At 50.5% G+C, this 17,256-nt stretch overlaps 1 protein-coding gene across 1 annotated transcript; it reads left to right on the top strand.

The window, feature by feature from the left end:
- Positions 1-333: 333 nt before the first annotated feature.
- Positions 334-7,723, top strand: SNX12 (sorting nexin 12). Its single transcript, XM_034782271.1, has 4 exons — positions 334-537; positions 4,229-4,324; positions 4,629-4,753; positions 5,481-7,723. Exons 1-4 carry the CDS (start codon positions 373-375, stop codon positions 5,581-5,583), a joined length of 489 nt encoding a protein of 162 aa, XP_034638162.1. The 5' UTR covers positions 334-372; the 3' UTR covers positions 5,584-7,723.
- Positions 7,724-17,256: the final 9,533 nt, after the last annotated feature.

Genomic DNA, 17,256 nt, shown 5'->3' on the forward strand with positions numbered 1-17,256 from the left:
CCAGGTGCCAGGGTTAGCGCGGCGTGTGACCGCCCCGTCAGCGGCGCCCGGGAACCCCGGACCCTGTATGCCGCCGCTGCCGCTCGCGTGGCGGGCGAGGCCGGGGTCGGGGCCGGGCACCCCGCGTTCAGGGGCCGTGGGCCGGCCCCGGGACCCGGCTCGCTGGGCCCGGCGGTTGCCCGAGCCGCGGGGTGGGGTGCGCGGCGCTGGGGCCGGCGGTGAGACTCGCCCAGGCTGGTTCCGGGGCCGGGACGCGCGGGCCCCGGACCCTGGATCCGGCCCTGGCTTATGCCGGCGGCGGCGGCGGCGGCGGGCGGGGCGGGCTCGCGCTACGTCTTGCGGCGCGGCCGGGCCGGGCTCGCGCGCTCCATCATGGCGGACGCGGCGGTGGCCGATACCCGGCGCCTCAACTCGAAGCCGCAGGACCTGACGGACGCGTACGGGCCGCCCAGCAACTTCCTGGAGATCGACATCTTCAACCCGCAGACCGTGGGCGTGGGCCGGGCGCGCTACACCAGCTACGAGCTCCGCATGCGGGTGAGGGGCCGGGCCGGGGGCCGGGCGTTACAGGGGCGGCGAGCTCCGCATGCGGGTGAGGGGCCGGGGGCCGGGCCGGGCGTTACAGGGGCGGCGAGCTCCGCATGCGGGTGAGGGGCCGGGCCGGGCGCGCTACACCAGCTACGAGCTCCGCATGCGGGTGAGGGGCCGGGCCGGGCGTTACAGGGGCGGCGAGCTCCGCATGCGGGTGAGGGGCCGGGCCGGGGGCCGGGCGTTACAGGGGCTGCGAGCTCCGCGTGCGGGTGAGGGGCCGGGCCGGGGGCCGGGCGTTACAGGAGCTGCGAGCTCCGCATGCGGGTGAGGGGCCGGGCCGGGGGCCGGGCGTTACAGGGGCTGCGAGCTCCGCGTGCGGGTGAGGGGCCGGGGGCTGGGCCGGGCGTTACAGGAGCCGCGAGCTCCGCATGCGGGTGAGGGGCCGGGCGTTACAGCGGCTGCGAGCTTGCATCAAACCGCTGCCCTGGGCAGCCTGGAGCGGACACCAATGGCTGGGGGATAGGCGGGGCGGGCCGTTTATCTGGGTGTGTGGCTGCAGGCAGAATGACAGATCACAACATGTGCCCTTCGTCCCCCCACTGCCCTGCGGGGTAGGGCCTGCCACCCTCTGTATGTCTCTGGGGATTGCCAAGCACACTGGAGGTGTTGCTGTGTTATAAACCAGTGTTTCTCAGCCAGCGGTCAGGGCCGCGAGCAGGTTTCAGGTGGCCCTCGAAGCAGGGCCGGCGTTAGACTCATGGGGGCCCAGGGCAGAAAGCCAAAGTCCCAGGGCCCTGAGCGCCGCTACCTGGGACTGAAGCCAAAGCCTGAGCAACTGAACTTTGCGGGGGTGCTGTGGCGTGGGGGCCCAGACAATTGCTCTGCTTGCTACCCCCTAACGCCGGCCCTGGCAGAAAACCAGTTGTTGTGGCACAGGTGGGCTGTGGAGTTTTTATAGCATGTGCTTGGGGAGGGGGGAGGTGTCATACAAGGATCCCGCAAAGGGTCCCTTGACCTCCTTTCAGCAGCCTTTGAGATGACCAAGGTAGCCTCTCATTTTCCAACTGCAGACTGTAAAGGGAATGCTGTTTGGAGTTGGGACTACAAGGTTTTCTGCTTCCTTTCTAAAATAGTCCCCTGCAGAAGGCTCTAGTGAGTGAGGCCCTTGAATAACACTGGTGTATGAATCCCCTGTACTTCACACAGAGCCCACAGGGCATGTCTGCACTGGGAGGCTGGCTTCCAGCTGCTGGCTGGGTAGACAGGCTCATTGCCGCCAGCTGGAGCTTGACAGGTGTGTGGACATTCCAGCTCAGGCAGCAACTCAAGCCCACCTGACCCCGGGCTAGGAGTGTGGTCGGGGCGGATTCGGAACCCCTGTTCTTTACGTGCTCACTTGAGCCCTGCTAGCCCGAGTCTGTCTGCCTGGGCAGGATGCTTGCTCCCAGCAGCAATGTAGACGGACCCACAGAGGCCTGGGTCATTTCACTCTGTTTTGTTGGGTTGCATGGACCTGTGTGTCTCAAGCACATCTGGCTGCACGTTGAACTATGGAAAAAGGACTCAAGGTCAGAGTATGTCTACAGCCAGTCCTGTCCAGGGAAACAGGCTTTATCTTGTTAGCATGGCTGTTTTCTGACTTGAGTGTAGTGATAGAGGTATAGGATCTCACCGCATCCTTGCCTCAGACGCCTGCAACCCTGTAGAACCCCAGTCTGATCTCAGAAGCGTTGACCAAGGCCCCTGGAATTACCGAACTCTGAGAGGGCTACACCTACCATATCTAACAGAGGATTCCTGTCCAGTGCTGCAGAGAAGGTGGTAAATCCCAACATGTCTGCTGGATCTCAAGAGGCCACTACATCCCTCGAACCTGGTGCAGTCTCGTTCTCTATATGTGAACAAGAATGGTGGTGGTCAAACATCAGGTCCTGCTTAGATCCAAAGTCAGTGGTTTTATGCACTCAGTCCCTCTTAGCTGTATTCTGCTGGCACCAATGAGTCCAAGTGCAGCCACTTTGTGCCCCTCCTTAGTGCTGGAATGCCTCTTTATGTAAGTAGAGTACACTTGCCTCTTGCGCACTGTTCAGAAACCAAGACAGGTACTCTGTTGTGTCTCCAGGGGCATTTGCTCCAATTGGGGCAGAGAGAAGAGAACAGTATTTACGGGAGGCGGACTTTTGTTGTGTCTTGGCTAGCTGTTAGTTAACAGTCTTCCTAGGTAACTGGGTGCTGAATGGCTTTTGTGTTTTGGTTGCCAATCTAATTACCTACCAATTATAGACAAACTCTAGTCCTAAACATGGATATGCTTATACAAACAAGTAGTGCAACCATGGAGGTTGTGCAGTACAGCCTGCATAATCAGTATGGCTGAGCACTCCTTGTGTACTCAACATCCCTTTGCATGGTCTTGCCTTAGGCGGTGAGCTCTTCGGGGCAGGGTGTCCTTGTAAGATGCCATGCATCACCATGGTCCCATGAGTAATTGGTTAGACTGAGAAATTACTCCCCTCTCCTGTGAGATTATGTATGTTGTGCTTGCGCTCTGTGTGGTAGGTGCTTTCCAAACCATGGAAGATACAATCCCTGCCCCTTAAAGGATACAGTCTTTCCTCATTAGCTAATTTTACTGTCGTCCTCACACCTCACATGACTGATTTTCCATCTGAGGATTGGATGTTGATGCGCCGCACTCCCACAAAAAACTGTCATTGTTGGTTCTTCAATCAGCCAAAGGTGGCTGCTAGAGAACAGTAGGAAACGATCTCGTGTTTCTCTGCAGTTCTAGTCCCTGCTGGCACCATACAGCTGAACTGCCTAAAAGCTGATCAGAGGCTTTAGTAAGAAGTGTTTAAATGTAGCCGCAATAGGTTTAACATGAGGGTATCTGGTCACTAAAAAGCTCATCCGAGAGCTTGTGTTAGCTCCCCTTCTCCCCCACCCTGTGTTAGCTCCCCTTCTCCCCCACCCTCCCCACGAAGGTCTGTAACTTCTCCTGGGGGGTCAGCATTGGGAAGGTGGAGTTAACATAATCACCAGGTGAGAGATCAGGCTTCAGAGTTAATGCAGCTTTGGGAAAATGCCTACAAGCTCCTGGCTAGATCCAAGCTACATCGCTAGACATGCAAAAGCCTTTCCTGGCAACGGGGAGGGTTACTACTGCTGTTTGGAGATCTTAAAGCAAGGTCTCAGCCTGTTGCTTGGATGTAGTCAGGGATTAACCTCCTTCCTCAACCTCTTCAGAAAGGTCCTAAGGTCTGCGGCGAGGTCTCTGGCAGTGCAGCTCCCTCTGTAATGCTGTTTGGAATTCATAAGGGTGAACATCTGAAAGGGCTGAGGCCTAGATTCTTCTTGAAGTTACAAATAGCACAAGTGAAATGGAAGCATAGGCACCATCAGTGCACCCAAAAGGGAGACCATGCATCTGAAAGCATAGCTCTTGGAGTGTGAAGGACACTCTTCTCTGCCCAGAGGAGTCTGAAAGACGCCTGCTTCTTTCTGAAAAACCACAGGGAGGCTTGCAAATACTTTCCTGTATTGCAGCATTATATGCACTCTTTACTGACCTCTAATGCCTATAGTATCTAGAGGTTTCAGGCCTCTGAATGCAGCTCTGCAGACTTCAGTAGGAAGCAGTAAAGTCAGCCTGGTTTCTACAGCAATCTGCAAATTAACAACCTCTCCTTCCTTGCAGACAAACCTCCCTATCTTCAAACTGAAAGAGTCTTGTGTGAGGAGGCGATACAGTGACTTTGAATGGCTGAAGAGTGAGCTGGAGCGAGACAGTAAGGTGAGGGCCTCTGCGCACAGACCTGTTCCTGTTCCCGTTACGCCAATCCTGCTCCTGTATAGACAGGTTTTAACCTGCTTGGGCTGTGAGAACAGTCCTTGCAGGTCTACAGGAGAGGCTGCTGTGGGCGGCTATCCCAGGAAATGAGAGAGCTTCCAGAATTGACAGCCTTGCTCTCCCAGCGAGCTAGTGAACGGTGTAGGAGCACAGCCTGTGGGCCAGAGGGGATCACTGTGAAAGAGTGACCACTTGAGGGGCCTATCCATTTCTACTCCTCTGCTCGCTCACACTGGTGTGTTTTTAGATTGTAGTGCCACCGCTGCCTGGAAAAGCCTTGAAACGACAGCTTCCATTTCGAGGAGATGAGGGGATCTTCGAGGAGTCTTTCATTGAGGAGAGGAGGCAGGGACTAGAACAGTTTATTAACAAGTAAGCTTCATGTCCTGGGCTTGCCCTGTACTTCATATGCTGGTTAATGGCCCTAGGAACAGGGATGGGGATGGGGCAGTCCCAATGTCAGTTCTGGAGTCTTGTTCCATTGCCGCGCCCCCACCCCCACCCCCACCCCCACCCCACCCCTACCTAGAGTCTCTCACTTCAGCCACCATCATTCTGATCGGATAGACAAGCTCTGAAGGAAGTCCTTTGTAAAGGGAGCACTGATGCACAACACAACGTTCCCTTCTCCTCTAGGGGCTCAGTGCAATGCCTCTGCAGCACTGTTGTCCCGAGGGAGCGATTGTTTAGATACTTTTCTGCACTTCAGTGTGGCACTGAAGCATGTAAAATCCTGGGGCTGCCATCTTCCTCTTGTGCTAGTCTGGTGTTGTGAGGCTGCAGAGCTGACCCTCACTGCTGTTGTCATGAGCAATTCTGTCCTCCTAGAGCTGATTGTCTGGGAGTGAGGAGATGAGTTATGCACCTGCCCCTCTGTCCTTAGCAGAGCTGATCAGGTGCATTGTCCATGTGTATAGAATCTGACTCTGACAACATGTGTAAGTGCTGCAGCTTCTCTCTTCCTCTGCACCTAATGACAGTGGAATTGACCATTCACTCTACATGGCTCTGAGGCCCAGGTGTTTGCCTTTAGTCTCTTAAGATGGGGCTCCAGCTGGTGCATGCGTGCTAACCTCTGCTCCTCCCTGTTCCCTGGCAGAATCGCTGGACACCCACTGGCACAGAACGAGCGCTGCTTACACATGTTCCTGCAAGAGGAAACTATAGATAGGAATTACGTCCCAGGCAAAGTCCGCCAGTAGGAGATCCCGATGCTCCGTCTTCCTCCATTCCACCCACCCTCCTGCAGAAATGACATTTATTTTTACACTAAATCTGTCTTTCCCGAACCAGCTTTTCCTCTCTGAACCTTCCCGTTTGTCCAGTATTTTTCTTTTTTGTATCTGGCAGCAATGTTGTGTTCAGATGAGCTTTGATATCTGCCAAAGGGTGTGAAGATTTAAGCCATGAATCTGCTGTTGTGCACCCGGTGGCAGGAGTGAGTAAGTGTGAGGGTGGGGCATGAACTGTCTTAGGGCATTATGACAATGTGACTGGGCTGCCCCTTCCCTGTGAAAAGGGGTACAAGATGTCCTTCCAGCCTCGTCCTTCACCCCCCCTGTCCATGCGGCCTCAAGCATTGTAAAGAACACCAGAGCAGAACAGTGATTGTCATATAGGTCAGTGACTGCAGCAAGTTTTAGGATGTTAGTAGGGTTTAACCAAAAACTGAGCAAGCAGGTGCCAGGTAGGATGTCCAGTCCCTTCCTTATCCCCACGATAAATCCCCTTCCACCCTGCATGAGACCTTCACCCTGTGCCGTCTGCAAGTGCTGAGACCCAAGATTCCACTCTGACCCATCTCCAGATCTCCTGCATTACAGGCCTGCTCAGCATAGCAGCGTTTATCCCTCTCCTCTCTAACATGCTGCTGGCAGCTTTGGGGTGTTTGTGCTGTCGGCGAGTTCTCTAGGTGCTCTGAGAGTGCAGTCTGGTGGAGTTGGGCCTGGGCTGCCCAGGCAGCAGAGCAGGGACAGCTGATGAGTTCAGAAAATGCCACAGCTTGCTCTTGACTGGCATGCTGCAGAGGGTGTCAGTAGAGTTGCACTGGCCTTGTCTCTCCAAAGACTTGGCTCCCATCCCTGTACCTGGAGGGAAAGGTCCTGCCCGTCACTGAGAAGAGAGAATGGGAGGGGGAGTAGGGCACAGTCACTCCCAGACTGCATAGTGCTGAGTGGCAGAAGCATTCCAGTCACCTAAGTCTGGAGGCAGGAGATTTGTGATCAGTAATCTGCACTGGAAGTGTGCCTTTAGAATGGCAGCACAAGTATCTGCCATCCTCAGCCCTTCCTTTTCACTCCTCCCTTGTCCCCCAGGTGGCTTTGCAGGCCAGGCATGCTTTTGTATAGGGGAGAAAAGACATGGGAACTAGTCAAGTAGCTACTCTTTAAAAGCACTTTCCTTTGGTGAGAGGGTGCAATGGGCTGTGCACTGCTGATGCACCACAAATACACATTCCCTTGGAGTAACTGTAAAAGATGAAGTTGAGCGCTTTGCTCAGGGGTTCCCCAAAAGTCAGGCCCAGGATTACCATTTGCTTTGTAGTGTCGCTAAGGACTTAGCAGAAGAGGTAAACTCTGGGCAGAGTGCGCTAGATCAAGAAGCACTGAGTGTCTTGGTTCTAGAGGGAGGCAGCTCCTAACTTCTGAGTTGTTTCTGTGCAGTAACCTGACTTCTTTCTGTCTTCACAAAGAAATGGGATGACTAGGCCCCCCACTGTATCCACAAAGATTCCTGCCAAACCTATCCACCAGGGCATCCACTATTCTTCCTGTTTGTGGTTTTTTTCCAGTGAGGAACTTCAGTGTCTTGGGGTGGAATGGGTAAAGCTGGAAAAACCCAAATGAAGAGTAAGTCACTGAAGCAGCCTGGAGAGAGCTGCTCCTGGGAGTGACACGGATTGAGGAGTGGCTGATGTAAAATGTGCATGAAATATAATCCTGGCACTGGATTCAGAGCCAGCTTGAAAGGTGGATCTTTGACTTGTAATGCAAACAAGGAGAGGGCTCCAGAAGGAGATTGGAGTCTCTAGGTCTGCTCCTTTCCTCTCCGAACTCTGCAAAGAAGCACTCTGCACTGACCAGTTACTCTGCTTTTTGGATTGAAGTGGCATATATGGTCCTGCCTTGCTAACTTTCTGTTGTTCGAAGCAATCTGCTGCCTTTTTGATTTATATTAGTCACTTTTTAAAAACTCCCTTCATGCACAAGTGCTGAGCGATTGAAGGCTGTTTCTGCTGTGTATATATCTTGATGTGGGGCTTTAATTCACAAACTGTCTTCATGCTGCTGTCTGATAATGTAATGTCCAAGTTCTGTTCATATTAAACCACTGTGAAGCCAATATGTCTGCATGTTGTGACCCTTGAAAAAATGAGGGGTTCTTCTAAATCTGTTACGTGATGCTTGTGAAAATGGAAACTAATAGCACTGGTTGGAGCTGCAGTCATAGTCTTGGCAGGCTCCGTGGGCTGTAGGTCCCCCAGTAGTCTAGCCAGTGCACCTTAGTCACAAGCTCCGGCAGCACCACTGTACTCCAGTTGGGTGAATATCAGCTGTTATGCTGAACAGTATATTTTGCAGTTGCTACTAAGGAATTGGTTGGAAACTAGAAGTCCTCACATGAAGCTTTTGTCCATAACAATGAATTGAGCATAAGTCTCTAGAGGTGAAAAGATCTTGTATTAACCTGAGTCATCCTGTTTACTAATCAGTGTAATTTGATTGATTGTGCTTGTATTGGTCAATGGCTTGTCTAGGCTGCATGCAGCCCCGGGTGGTAGACATAGCTGTACTTGCCAGATCACAAAGAAGGAACGCTAGGTTCCTATAGTTCTGCCTCAGCCTTCTGGCAGGATGACCATTTCTCCATAAGCATATCCAGAAATGTGATGCTTCTGCGAATTGGATATATTCTGGCCTTTGCAGGCAGACAAGCGACTGGTTCTTCCTAGTGCTAGACCCAGGAAACTACAGACCAGTTAGTTTAACTTCTGTGCCAGGGAAGATAATGGAGCAAGGAAATCATCTGCAAACACTTGGAAGGTGGTAAGGTGATAGGGAATAGCCAGCATAGATTTGTAAAGAACAAATCGTGTCAAACCAATCTGATAGCTTTCTTTGATAGGATAACGAGTCTTGTGGATAAGGGAGAAGCGGTGGATGTGGTATACCTAGACTTTAGTAAGGCATTTGATACAGTCTTGCATGATATTCTTATCGATAAACTAGGCAAATACAATTTAGATGAAGCTACTATAAGGTGGGTGCGTAACTGGCTGGATAACCGTACTCAGAGTTATTAATGGTTCCCAATCCTGCTGGAAAGGCATAACAAGTGGGGTTCCGCAGGGGTCTGTTTTGGGACCGGCTCTGTTCAATATCTTCATTAACAACTTAGATATTGGCATAGAAAGTACGCTTATTAAGTTTGCAGATGATACCAAACTGGGAGGGATTGCAACTCCTTTGGAGGACAGGGTCATAATTCAAAATGATCTGGACAAATTGGAGAAATGGTCTGAGGTAAACAGGATGAAGTTTAATACAGACAAATGCAAAGTGCTCCATTAGGAAGGAAAAATAAGTTTCACACATACAGAATGGGAAGAGACTGTCTAGGAAGGAGTACGGCAGAAAAGGATCTAGGGGTTATAGTGGACCACAAGCTAAATATGAGTCAACAGTGTGATGCTGTTGCAAAAAAAGCAAACGTGATTCTGGGATGTATTAACAGGTGTGTTGTGAGCAAGACACGAGAAGTCATTCTTCTGCTCTGGTTAGGCCTCAGCTGGAGTATTGTGTCCAGTTCTGGGCACCACATTTCAAGAAAGATGTGGAGAAATTGGAGAGGGTCCAGAGAAGAGCAACAAGAATGATTAAAGGTCTTGAGAACATGACCTATGAAGGAAGGCTGAAAGAATTGAGTTTGTTTTGTTTGGAAAAGAGAACACTGATCGGGGACATGATAGCAGTTTTCAGGTATCTAAAAGGGTGTCATAAGGAGGAGGGAAAAACTTGTTCACCTTGGTCTCTAAGGATAGAACAAGAAGCAGTGGGCTTAAACTGCAGCAAGGGAGGTTTAGGTTGGACATTAGGAAAAAGTTCCTAACTGTCAGCATGGATAAACACTGGAATAAATTGCCTAGGGAGGTTGTGGAATCTCCATCTCTGGAGATATTTAAGAGTAGGTTAGATAAATGTCTATCAGGGATGGTCTAGATAGTATTTGGTCCTGCCATGAGGATAGGGGACTGGACTCAATGACCTCTCGAGGTCCCTTCCAGTCCTAGAATCTATGAATCTATGAAAATGTTCAAAAATCATAGCTTTTTTTAGGCTTGACTCATAAGGTTCTTTCCTTCTTGATTTTAGGGTGCCCTTGGCTCATATATTCAAGGTTTCCTCTGCAATCGTGAGGACTAGAACCCTCAATTTTTCTTTACATGAAAGCGGAGTTGGCACACTGTGACTTGTTCTAACTGTAAGTTTGTAGGGATATGATCAATTCAGACATGCCCTATTTTGTGTAGGAACTAGAGAAATAAAAATGCTTCCATAACTGAACAATGAAACAGCAGTTTAGAAATAACTGTCTCATGATTGCAACTGAAGGTGAATCTACTTGCATGGACTTTAATTTTTAAAGATGAGAAGAAAAGTAAAAAGAGCATAAATGGGAATAAACCAGTTGCATTTTAAAATTTTCTCTTCTAATCTAACCTTACACTTGAGAGGGTACACTTGATTACCCCATGAATAAGAGTAGACCCCCTGAGGACTTATCTACGTTGGAAACATGAGTGGGGGGTTAGAAAAGGGTGTATGTACTAACTTCGACCCAGCTAGGATCCTTTCACTAGCAGGGTGACATTGTGATTCCCCTTGCCGTAATGGAGCAGGTGGAAGTACACACTAGGGAAGCCTAGCAAACATTTTGTCCTGTTTGAGGGCAGGAAAGGACATGTAATGCACTTGCAGGGAAAAGGTGGAGGATAGGTGGGGAGGAATAGCTAGTTTTCTAGCATAGGTGAGCATAAATGGTGAAACTTTAATCTCTTAATAAACTAAATTACAACAGCTTTAAAAGTCAGCTCCCTTGGTCTCCTTTTCAGCTAGGAGCACCTGTCAATAGCCTCAGACAAACAAAAGGACAGTGATTGAGCTGGTAGCACTACCCGTAATTAAGATTGCCCAACACTGAAGACCATTTTCAGTTACAGCTTTGCCCAACTTTTCCATTCAACCTGGAATTTTCTATGCTAGGTGTCTGCCTCAGGGCAAATTTCTTTGGAAAGCTTCAGCAAAAATGATTCAACCATTTCTGAGAATGAGATGGGGGAAATATGTTGTGTAGGAGAGTCTTGAAATTTGGCAGAAGGGATGCCATGGTGTGAGGGATGTGCCTTGTGCTGTTCCTGTGGAAAAACTACCCAAATTTGACCAAATTATCAGCGTGGGGAGCGGGGGGAGAACTTGTTTTGCGCACACAGACTCCTTATGACAACAAGGAGTCCGGTAGCACCTTAAAGACTAACAGATTTATTTGGGCATAAGCTTTTGTGGGTAAAAAACCCACTTCTTCAGATGCATAGAGTGAAAGTTACAGATGCAGGCTCATTACAGAAGCAGCTTTGCCTCTCCTGGAATTGACACCACCTCCTCTATTATTGTGAGTGGACTACATCCACCCTGATCGAATTGTCCCTGTCAACAGTGGTTCTCCACTTGCGAGTTACTCCCTTCTCTTCATGTGTCTGTATAACAATGCCTGCATCTGTAACTTTCACTCTATGCATCTGAAGAAGTGGGTTTTTACTCACGAAAGCTTATGCCCAAATAAATCTGTTAGTCTTTAAGGTGCCACTGGACTCCTTGTTGTTTTTGCGGATACAGACTAACAGGGCTTACCCCCTGAGACTTGTTATGAGTGTGTAAAGCCCTTTGTTTTTTGTTTTTACCAAAATATTCCTGGATTTTACAAAAGCTACTCTGTGCTGATTTTTTATGATAATTTTGGACCACTCAAGTATATGAAAATAGTGATTGTTAGGAAAATCAGATAACTACATTAGATAGTTAATGAGTCTTAAGTGTAAATGTGAGGCGGTCTGTTAAAGCAAGGGAATGTAGTGGAAGACACACCACCCCCACCACCACCCCGTGTAGGTACTGGTAATGTACAGTTCATGAAATAAACCACCACATTAAACTGCTTTTACTTCAATACTCTTTACTTTGTTGCTTTTTCTGTCTTCCTATCCCCGGACCATGTCACCTTCTGGGCCGAGTCCTTGGGGAGCAGGGTCCTCCCCCTGTCATGCTCTGCGACCTTCGGAACCAGGGTCAGCTTCAGCTTTTTTTGCCACCCCAAGTGGCGGGGCAGGGGGAGGGAAGGAAAACCATATTGAGCTCCTGCCGAAGTGCCACTGAAGAGAAAGAGATGGAGTGAAGACTCGCCGCCGACTTCTAAAGCAGAGCACTGGAGCGGCCAATGAAGACCCAGACCTGCCGCCCAAATACTGGACGGAGTGCTGCCCCTTTCTATTGGCTGCCTCAGGCACCTGCTTCCTTCGCTGGTGCCTGGAGACAGCCCTGTTTGGAACTGGCATCCTGTCTCCCTCCTCAGCATGGATTACAAAGTCGTAGCAAAAGCCATCTTGCTGCAGCTGGGGTCCATGCTGGTGTATGTGGTCCATCCCAACCAGACCTACACCGTCCCAGGCCATTCCATCTTTGATCATTTGTATTTGGTCTGGGAGCTCCTGGAGCTCGGGTGTAGGGATGGTCTGTTGTTCACCCTCCTGTCCCTGGACCAGGAGAAGGCATTCGACAGGCTGGACCACGGGTAACTCCTGGGCACTCTGCGGCCGTTCAGGTTCGGACCCCAGTTTGTGGGTGTTCTCCAGGTGCTCTGCTTCTGCAGAGTGTTTGGTCAGGCTCAACTGGACCCTGACCGAGCCAATCAGCTTTGGGTGCGGGGTGTGTCGGGTGTCTGCTGTTGGGCCAGCTGTATACTCTGGCGATCAAGCCCCTCCTCTGTCTCCTCCGCCAGAGGCTGACAGGGTTGGGGCTCCCTGAGCCGGAGTTGTGGCTGGTCCTGTCGGCGTATGCCAACGACGTGGTCCAGGCGCCCTGGTGTGGGTGAAGGCCTGCCGCGGCCTCCTCTGCCCGGGTCAACTGGGTCAAGAGCTCTGGCCTAGTGGTCAGGGACGGGTGGCAGGTGAGCTCCCTCCCACCCGTGCTTCAAGCTATTCAGTGGAGTGCATGTCCACTGCTCTATCTCGGCATCTACCTTTCTGTCACACATCCTTCTCCGCTGGAGAACTGGCAGCATTTAAAGGCCAGGGTGGGTGAGCGGCTGCAGAGATGGACAGGACTCATAGACTCATAGACTTTAAGGTCAGAAGGGACCATTATGATCATCTGGTCTGACCCCCTGCATGCTGCAGGCCACAAAACCGTCCCTACCCCTTCCCTGGACTCTGCTGTTGAAGTCCCCAATCCTGTTTTAGGTGGCTACAATCGGCAGAAACCCTCCTGCTAGAGATCCCTGCCCCATGCTGCGGAGGAAGGCGAAAAACCTCCAGAGGCTCAGCCAATCTGCCCTGGAGGAAAATTCCTTCCCGACCCCAAATATGGCGATCAGTAAGACCCCGAGCATATAGGCAAGAGTCTCCAGCCTGACCCCTGTCAGCCATTGTACAATTTACCTACCATTGCTTGGTTTTCCTCGACTACTATGTTTTACCATTAAACCATTCCCTCCATAAATTTATCTAACTTAATCTTAAAACCAGACAGGTCCGTCGCCCCCACCGTTTCCCTCGGAAGGCCGTTCCAATATTTCACCCCTCTGACGGTCAGAAACCTTCGTCTAATTTCAAGCCTGAACTTCCCCACGGCCAGTTTATATCCATTCGTTCTCGTATCCACATTAGTACTTAGCTGGAATAATTCTTCTCCCTCCCTCATATTAATCCCTCTAATATATTTAAAGATAGCAATCATATCCCCCCTCAGCCTTCGCTTTGTCAGACTAAACAACCCAAGCTCCTCTAGTCTCTTTTCATACGACAGGTTTTCCATTCCTCTGATCATCCTAGTGGCCCTTCTCTGCACCCGTTCCAGTTTGAGTTCATCTTTTTTAAACATGGGAGACCAGAACTGCACACAGTACTCCAAATGAGGTCTCACCAGCGCCTTGTACAACGGAAGCAGGACCTCCTTATCCCTACTAGATATACCTCGCCTAATGCATCCCAAGACAGCATTGGCTTTTTTCACCGCCACGTCGCATTGTCGACTCATAGTCATCCTGCGGTCTACGAGGACCCCTAGGTCCTTCTCCTCTTCCGTTACTTCTAACCAATGTGTCCCCATCTTGTAACTAAAATTTTTGTTAGTCATCCCCAAATGCATCACCTTACACTTTTTACTCCTCCCGTGCCTCTCCCTGTTAGGGAGGGTGCTGGTACTGAACCAACTAGTCCTGTCCATACTCTGGCGCAAGCTCAACACCCTGAGCCCGGCCCCGGGAATCCTGGCCTAGCTCCAGAGGTTAGTTCTGCAGTTTTTCTGGTCACGACTGCACTGGGTCTCTGCAGGGGTTCTGCTTCTTCCCCTGGAGGAGGGAGGACAGAGCCTGGTTTACCATGTCTTCCGCCACCAGGCCCCGCAGAGACTTCTTTGTGGTGCAGGTAGTTTGGTATGGAGCACATACCACCACCTCCCAGGGCTCCGATATAACCAGCAGCTCTTTTATCTCCATCCGAGGTGTCTTCTGTGAGATCTCTTCATCAGCACGGGCCTGTACCTGGGGTGGTTCACCCACCCTCCCCAATACCTGTCCATTTTGCAGCGTGAGGGAGACCCTGATGATGCTGATCTAGAATGTGCCAGGTAGCAACCCCTATTCTGGCTCCTCCAGAACCTCCTGTCGAGGTTCTGGCTGCACTCCCCCCCCCCCTTGTATACATTTTCATATATGCACCCCTTGTCAACCTCCCCCTGGCACTGGCCAAAGTACCCATCTACAACACCAGGAGGAGGATGCTGGACGAGGGGGTGCTCTGTGACTGTGGGGCCTATCTCTGTTCCTCCCTGGTCTCATCTCAAATGCACCCAGGTGAGTTCCTCTGGGTGGCTTCCACTGGCTCCCTAGACAGCTTCGAGGAGCAGTGGGTGCTGTCCAGGGTTCTCTGCTCAGTGTCCCCCTGGGTTTTGAACCTGTGACCTCCACTCCTGGCCCTGTTATTCCTTGGTTGTCCCCCATTTTCAGTTGAGGGAGGAGCCACTGGACCCAGGACTCAAGGCTGGGGGAGGGGCCTTTAGAGGGGGGCAGGTGATTTCAATAGGCTAAGCACTCACAGCTGTAAAGGAAGTTAAAGGGAGGTGTGCTCTGAACATACCAAGTGCCATTTAAATACTCTGAACCAGGCCCTTGTCTCAGGCTAGGCAAGGAAAAGCAGCAGATGCTTTCGACCCAAATCTCTCTCTGCCTTAGTCCCTGCCGCACCCACCTGTGGGGCGCTGTGACTTTGGTCACATTTGCTCAGCTCACAGCTACAGATGGGTGCACAGGGGGCCAGAGCAGCGTGTGTAGGGCCCAGGAGCGTCCCGGACACCAGCTACCCATGCACGGCCGGGCCTGGCAGGTAGAATTGCCATTTCAGATTTTGGTGTTGGGGGTTGGGGTGGGGGCAACTTAGGCACCTGAAAACTCTAGGGCTTTTTGCAGGTAACTTAGAAATTAGCTGATAGGGCACTGTATCTAATTGCTATATTAAAAAAGCCAAGCCTCTAATAGATCATTTAGCTTTGGAAACATCCTACTAGGGCAAGGCCCCGTGAGTTTATACTGCACCTGCCTGGGGCTCTAGGGGTGTTACCTTACTACACATAAACTAGAACCTGACCTTAAACAGGAGTGAAAGTGACACTTTCAAGTCACTTTCACAGTATTGCCAATCCCAAATGTTCAAAAATCATGGATCAGGCTCATCAAAAATCATGAGATTGGCTTTAAACTCATAAGATTATGTGAAAATAATAGATTTGGGGTTCTTTTTATTTGCCTTCTGTTTTTTGAGCCTTTAGGTTGCACTAGGGTCACATTTTGAAGCGTTCTCCACAGCCACGAGGGCTAGAAACTTCATTTTTCTTTAAGAATGAAGGCTAAAATAATCCCAGATCCACCTGACTCCAGGAGCAGGGGCTTTAAGAAAAACAATAATTATCATGAGACTCATGACAAAATCATGAGAGTTGGTAACACTCCTTTCACTTCTATTTAAAAGCTAGTTACTTTCCAGAAGGCTCTTAAGCACAACACTACCGTGATTGAGTTGCAGTTCTCACAGGAGAATATTTAAAACCAAACACCAAGAAAATTCTATATTTTAAAGTGGAGGAAAAAACAGACTTCTGAGGTACATCAGGGCAAGTGCAGGCAGGAAAATAAAATAAACAGGCACAGGAGCTCTGGACAGCTCTTCCTCTCGAAAGAAGGTTGGAGGGTCAAATCTTCTAGTCCTTAATCCAGTAAAACATCTATTGCCTCCACTCATAGATCTTAACATGTGCTTAATAAGTATACACGTCATACTGAAATATCTGAGCCAGGGCTCCACATTTGATACACACTGGCTCTCAGGGACTGGATTGTCTGGCATATTCTGAACAGTGCTGAGCACACAGACGGTGCCCAGTGAATAACACAAATCATAATAATAATTGTTAACTTTATGGACTCTGCGGATGTAATTTCTGTTCTTTGTTCTGGAATTGGGCTGGATACAGCTGAAACCCGAAGAGTTTGAGGCATAAATACACCTGATACTTATGACACTTTCTGATTCTTTCCTTTTCCCAAACATAGAATAAAAAAATGGTTTTCAATTAAAATGTAAAATTGCCCAGCAGCCATTGCTCTACAACCCAGCCTGGGGCAGAACCTGCCACCCCTTGGGAGTTAAGTGATCTCCTCTCATCTGACTCTCATTCTCCATCATTCCTGACCTCTGTGCTGCTTTTCATACTGTCAACCATGACCTCTATCCCAACCTCCTGGGTCCATTTGCTGGAGTCTCAGAGAACTGGATGCATTGGTTTTGCTCCCATCTATTAGAGTCCTCTTTTTTTGCAGCATGCAGCAGAGAGAAAGGCTGGTCCAGGGGATAGGAAGCTAGCCCTGAGAAACCTACTCCCCACCCCACCTGGACTTCCTGTCTGGTCTTGGGCCAGTGCCTTATGGCATAGGCGCCGACTTCCCCTCTGCCCAGTGGGTGCTTGACACACACCCCTGCGGTGCCTGGCCCCACCCCTGCACCACCCTTGCCCCACCCCCATTCCACCCCTTCCCAAAATTCCCTGCCACACCCTGCCTTTTCCCACCCCAGCCCTGCCACCTTCTGCTCCCTTCCCCCAAGTCCCTGCCCCTGCCCTGCCTCCTCTCCTGAGTTCACCGCCTCCCTGCTCCTCCCCCTCTCTCCTGGAAAGTCGGAAGTGCCGCCAAACAGCTGTTAGGTGGGGGTACTATGGTACTTATGTGAGGCCACATAAGTACCACAGGTAGGGTGGGAACTTCTCTGTACCACTGCTATCCCTTCCCTGGGTTTTTGCCCCTTCTTTTCACCTACACCCCCAAATCTCCCCCTTTTCTGAATGTAACATTGGCTCAAAGGGCTTGGCTGTATGTTTTCTGAGTCCCCTGCGTTCGCTCTAAAACAACTCCCTCCCCCTGCTCCCAGATTCCTGTTTTACAGGCTAGACATTTAGATCATTAATTTAATCACCAGCTCTTCCTTACCTTCATCACCTTACCTCTGTTTGCAAAGAAAACACTGATTCCCTGCCCCAGGGTGACCACATGTCCCA

The sequence above is a fragment of the Trachemys scripta genome, chromosome 9, assembly GCF_013100865.1.
Source record: "Trachemys scripta elegans isolate TJP31775 chromosome 9, CAS_Tse_1.0, whole genome shotgun sequence".
NCBI lineage: Eukaryota > Metazoa > Chordata > Testudines > Emydidae > Trachemys > Trachemys scripta.

Excerpts from the sequence above, each read along its gene's own strand:
- SNX12 (XM_034782271.1), top strand. The coding sequence starts at position 373 with ATGGCGGACGCGGCGGTGGCCGATACCCGGCGCCTCAACTCGAAGCCG. Across the intron at positions 538-4,228 it reads GCTACGAGCTCCGCATGCGG|ACAAACCTCCCTATCTTCAA; the intron begins GTGAGGGGCCGG and ends CCTTCCTTGCAG. Across the intron at positions 4,754-5,480 it reads CTAGAACAGTTTATTAACAA|AATCGCTGGACACCCACTGG; the intron begins GTAAGCTTCATG and ends GTTCCCTGGCAG.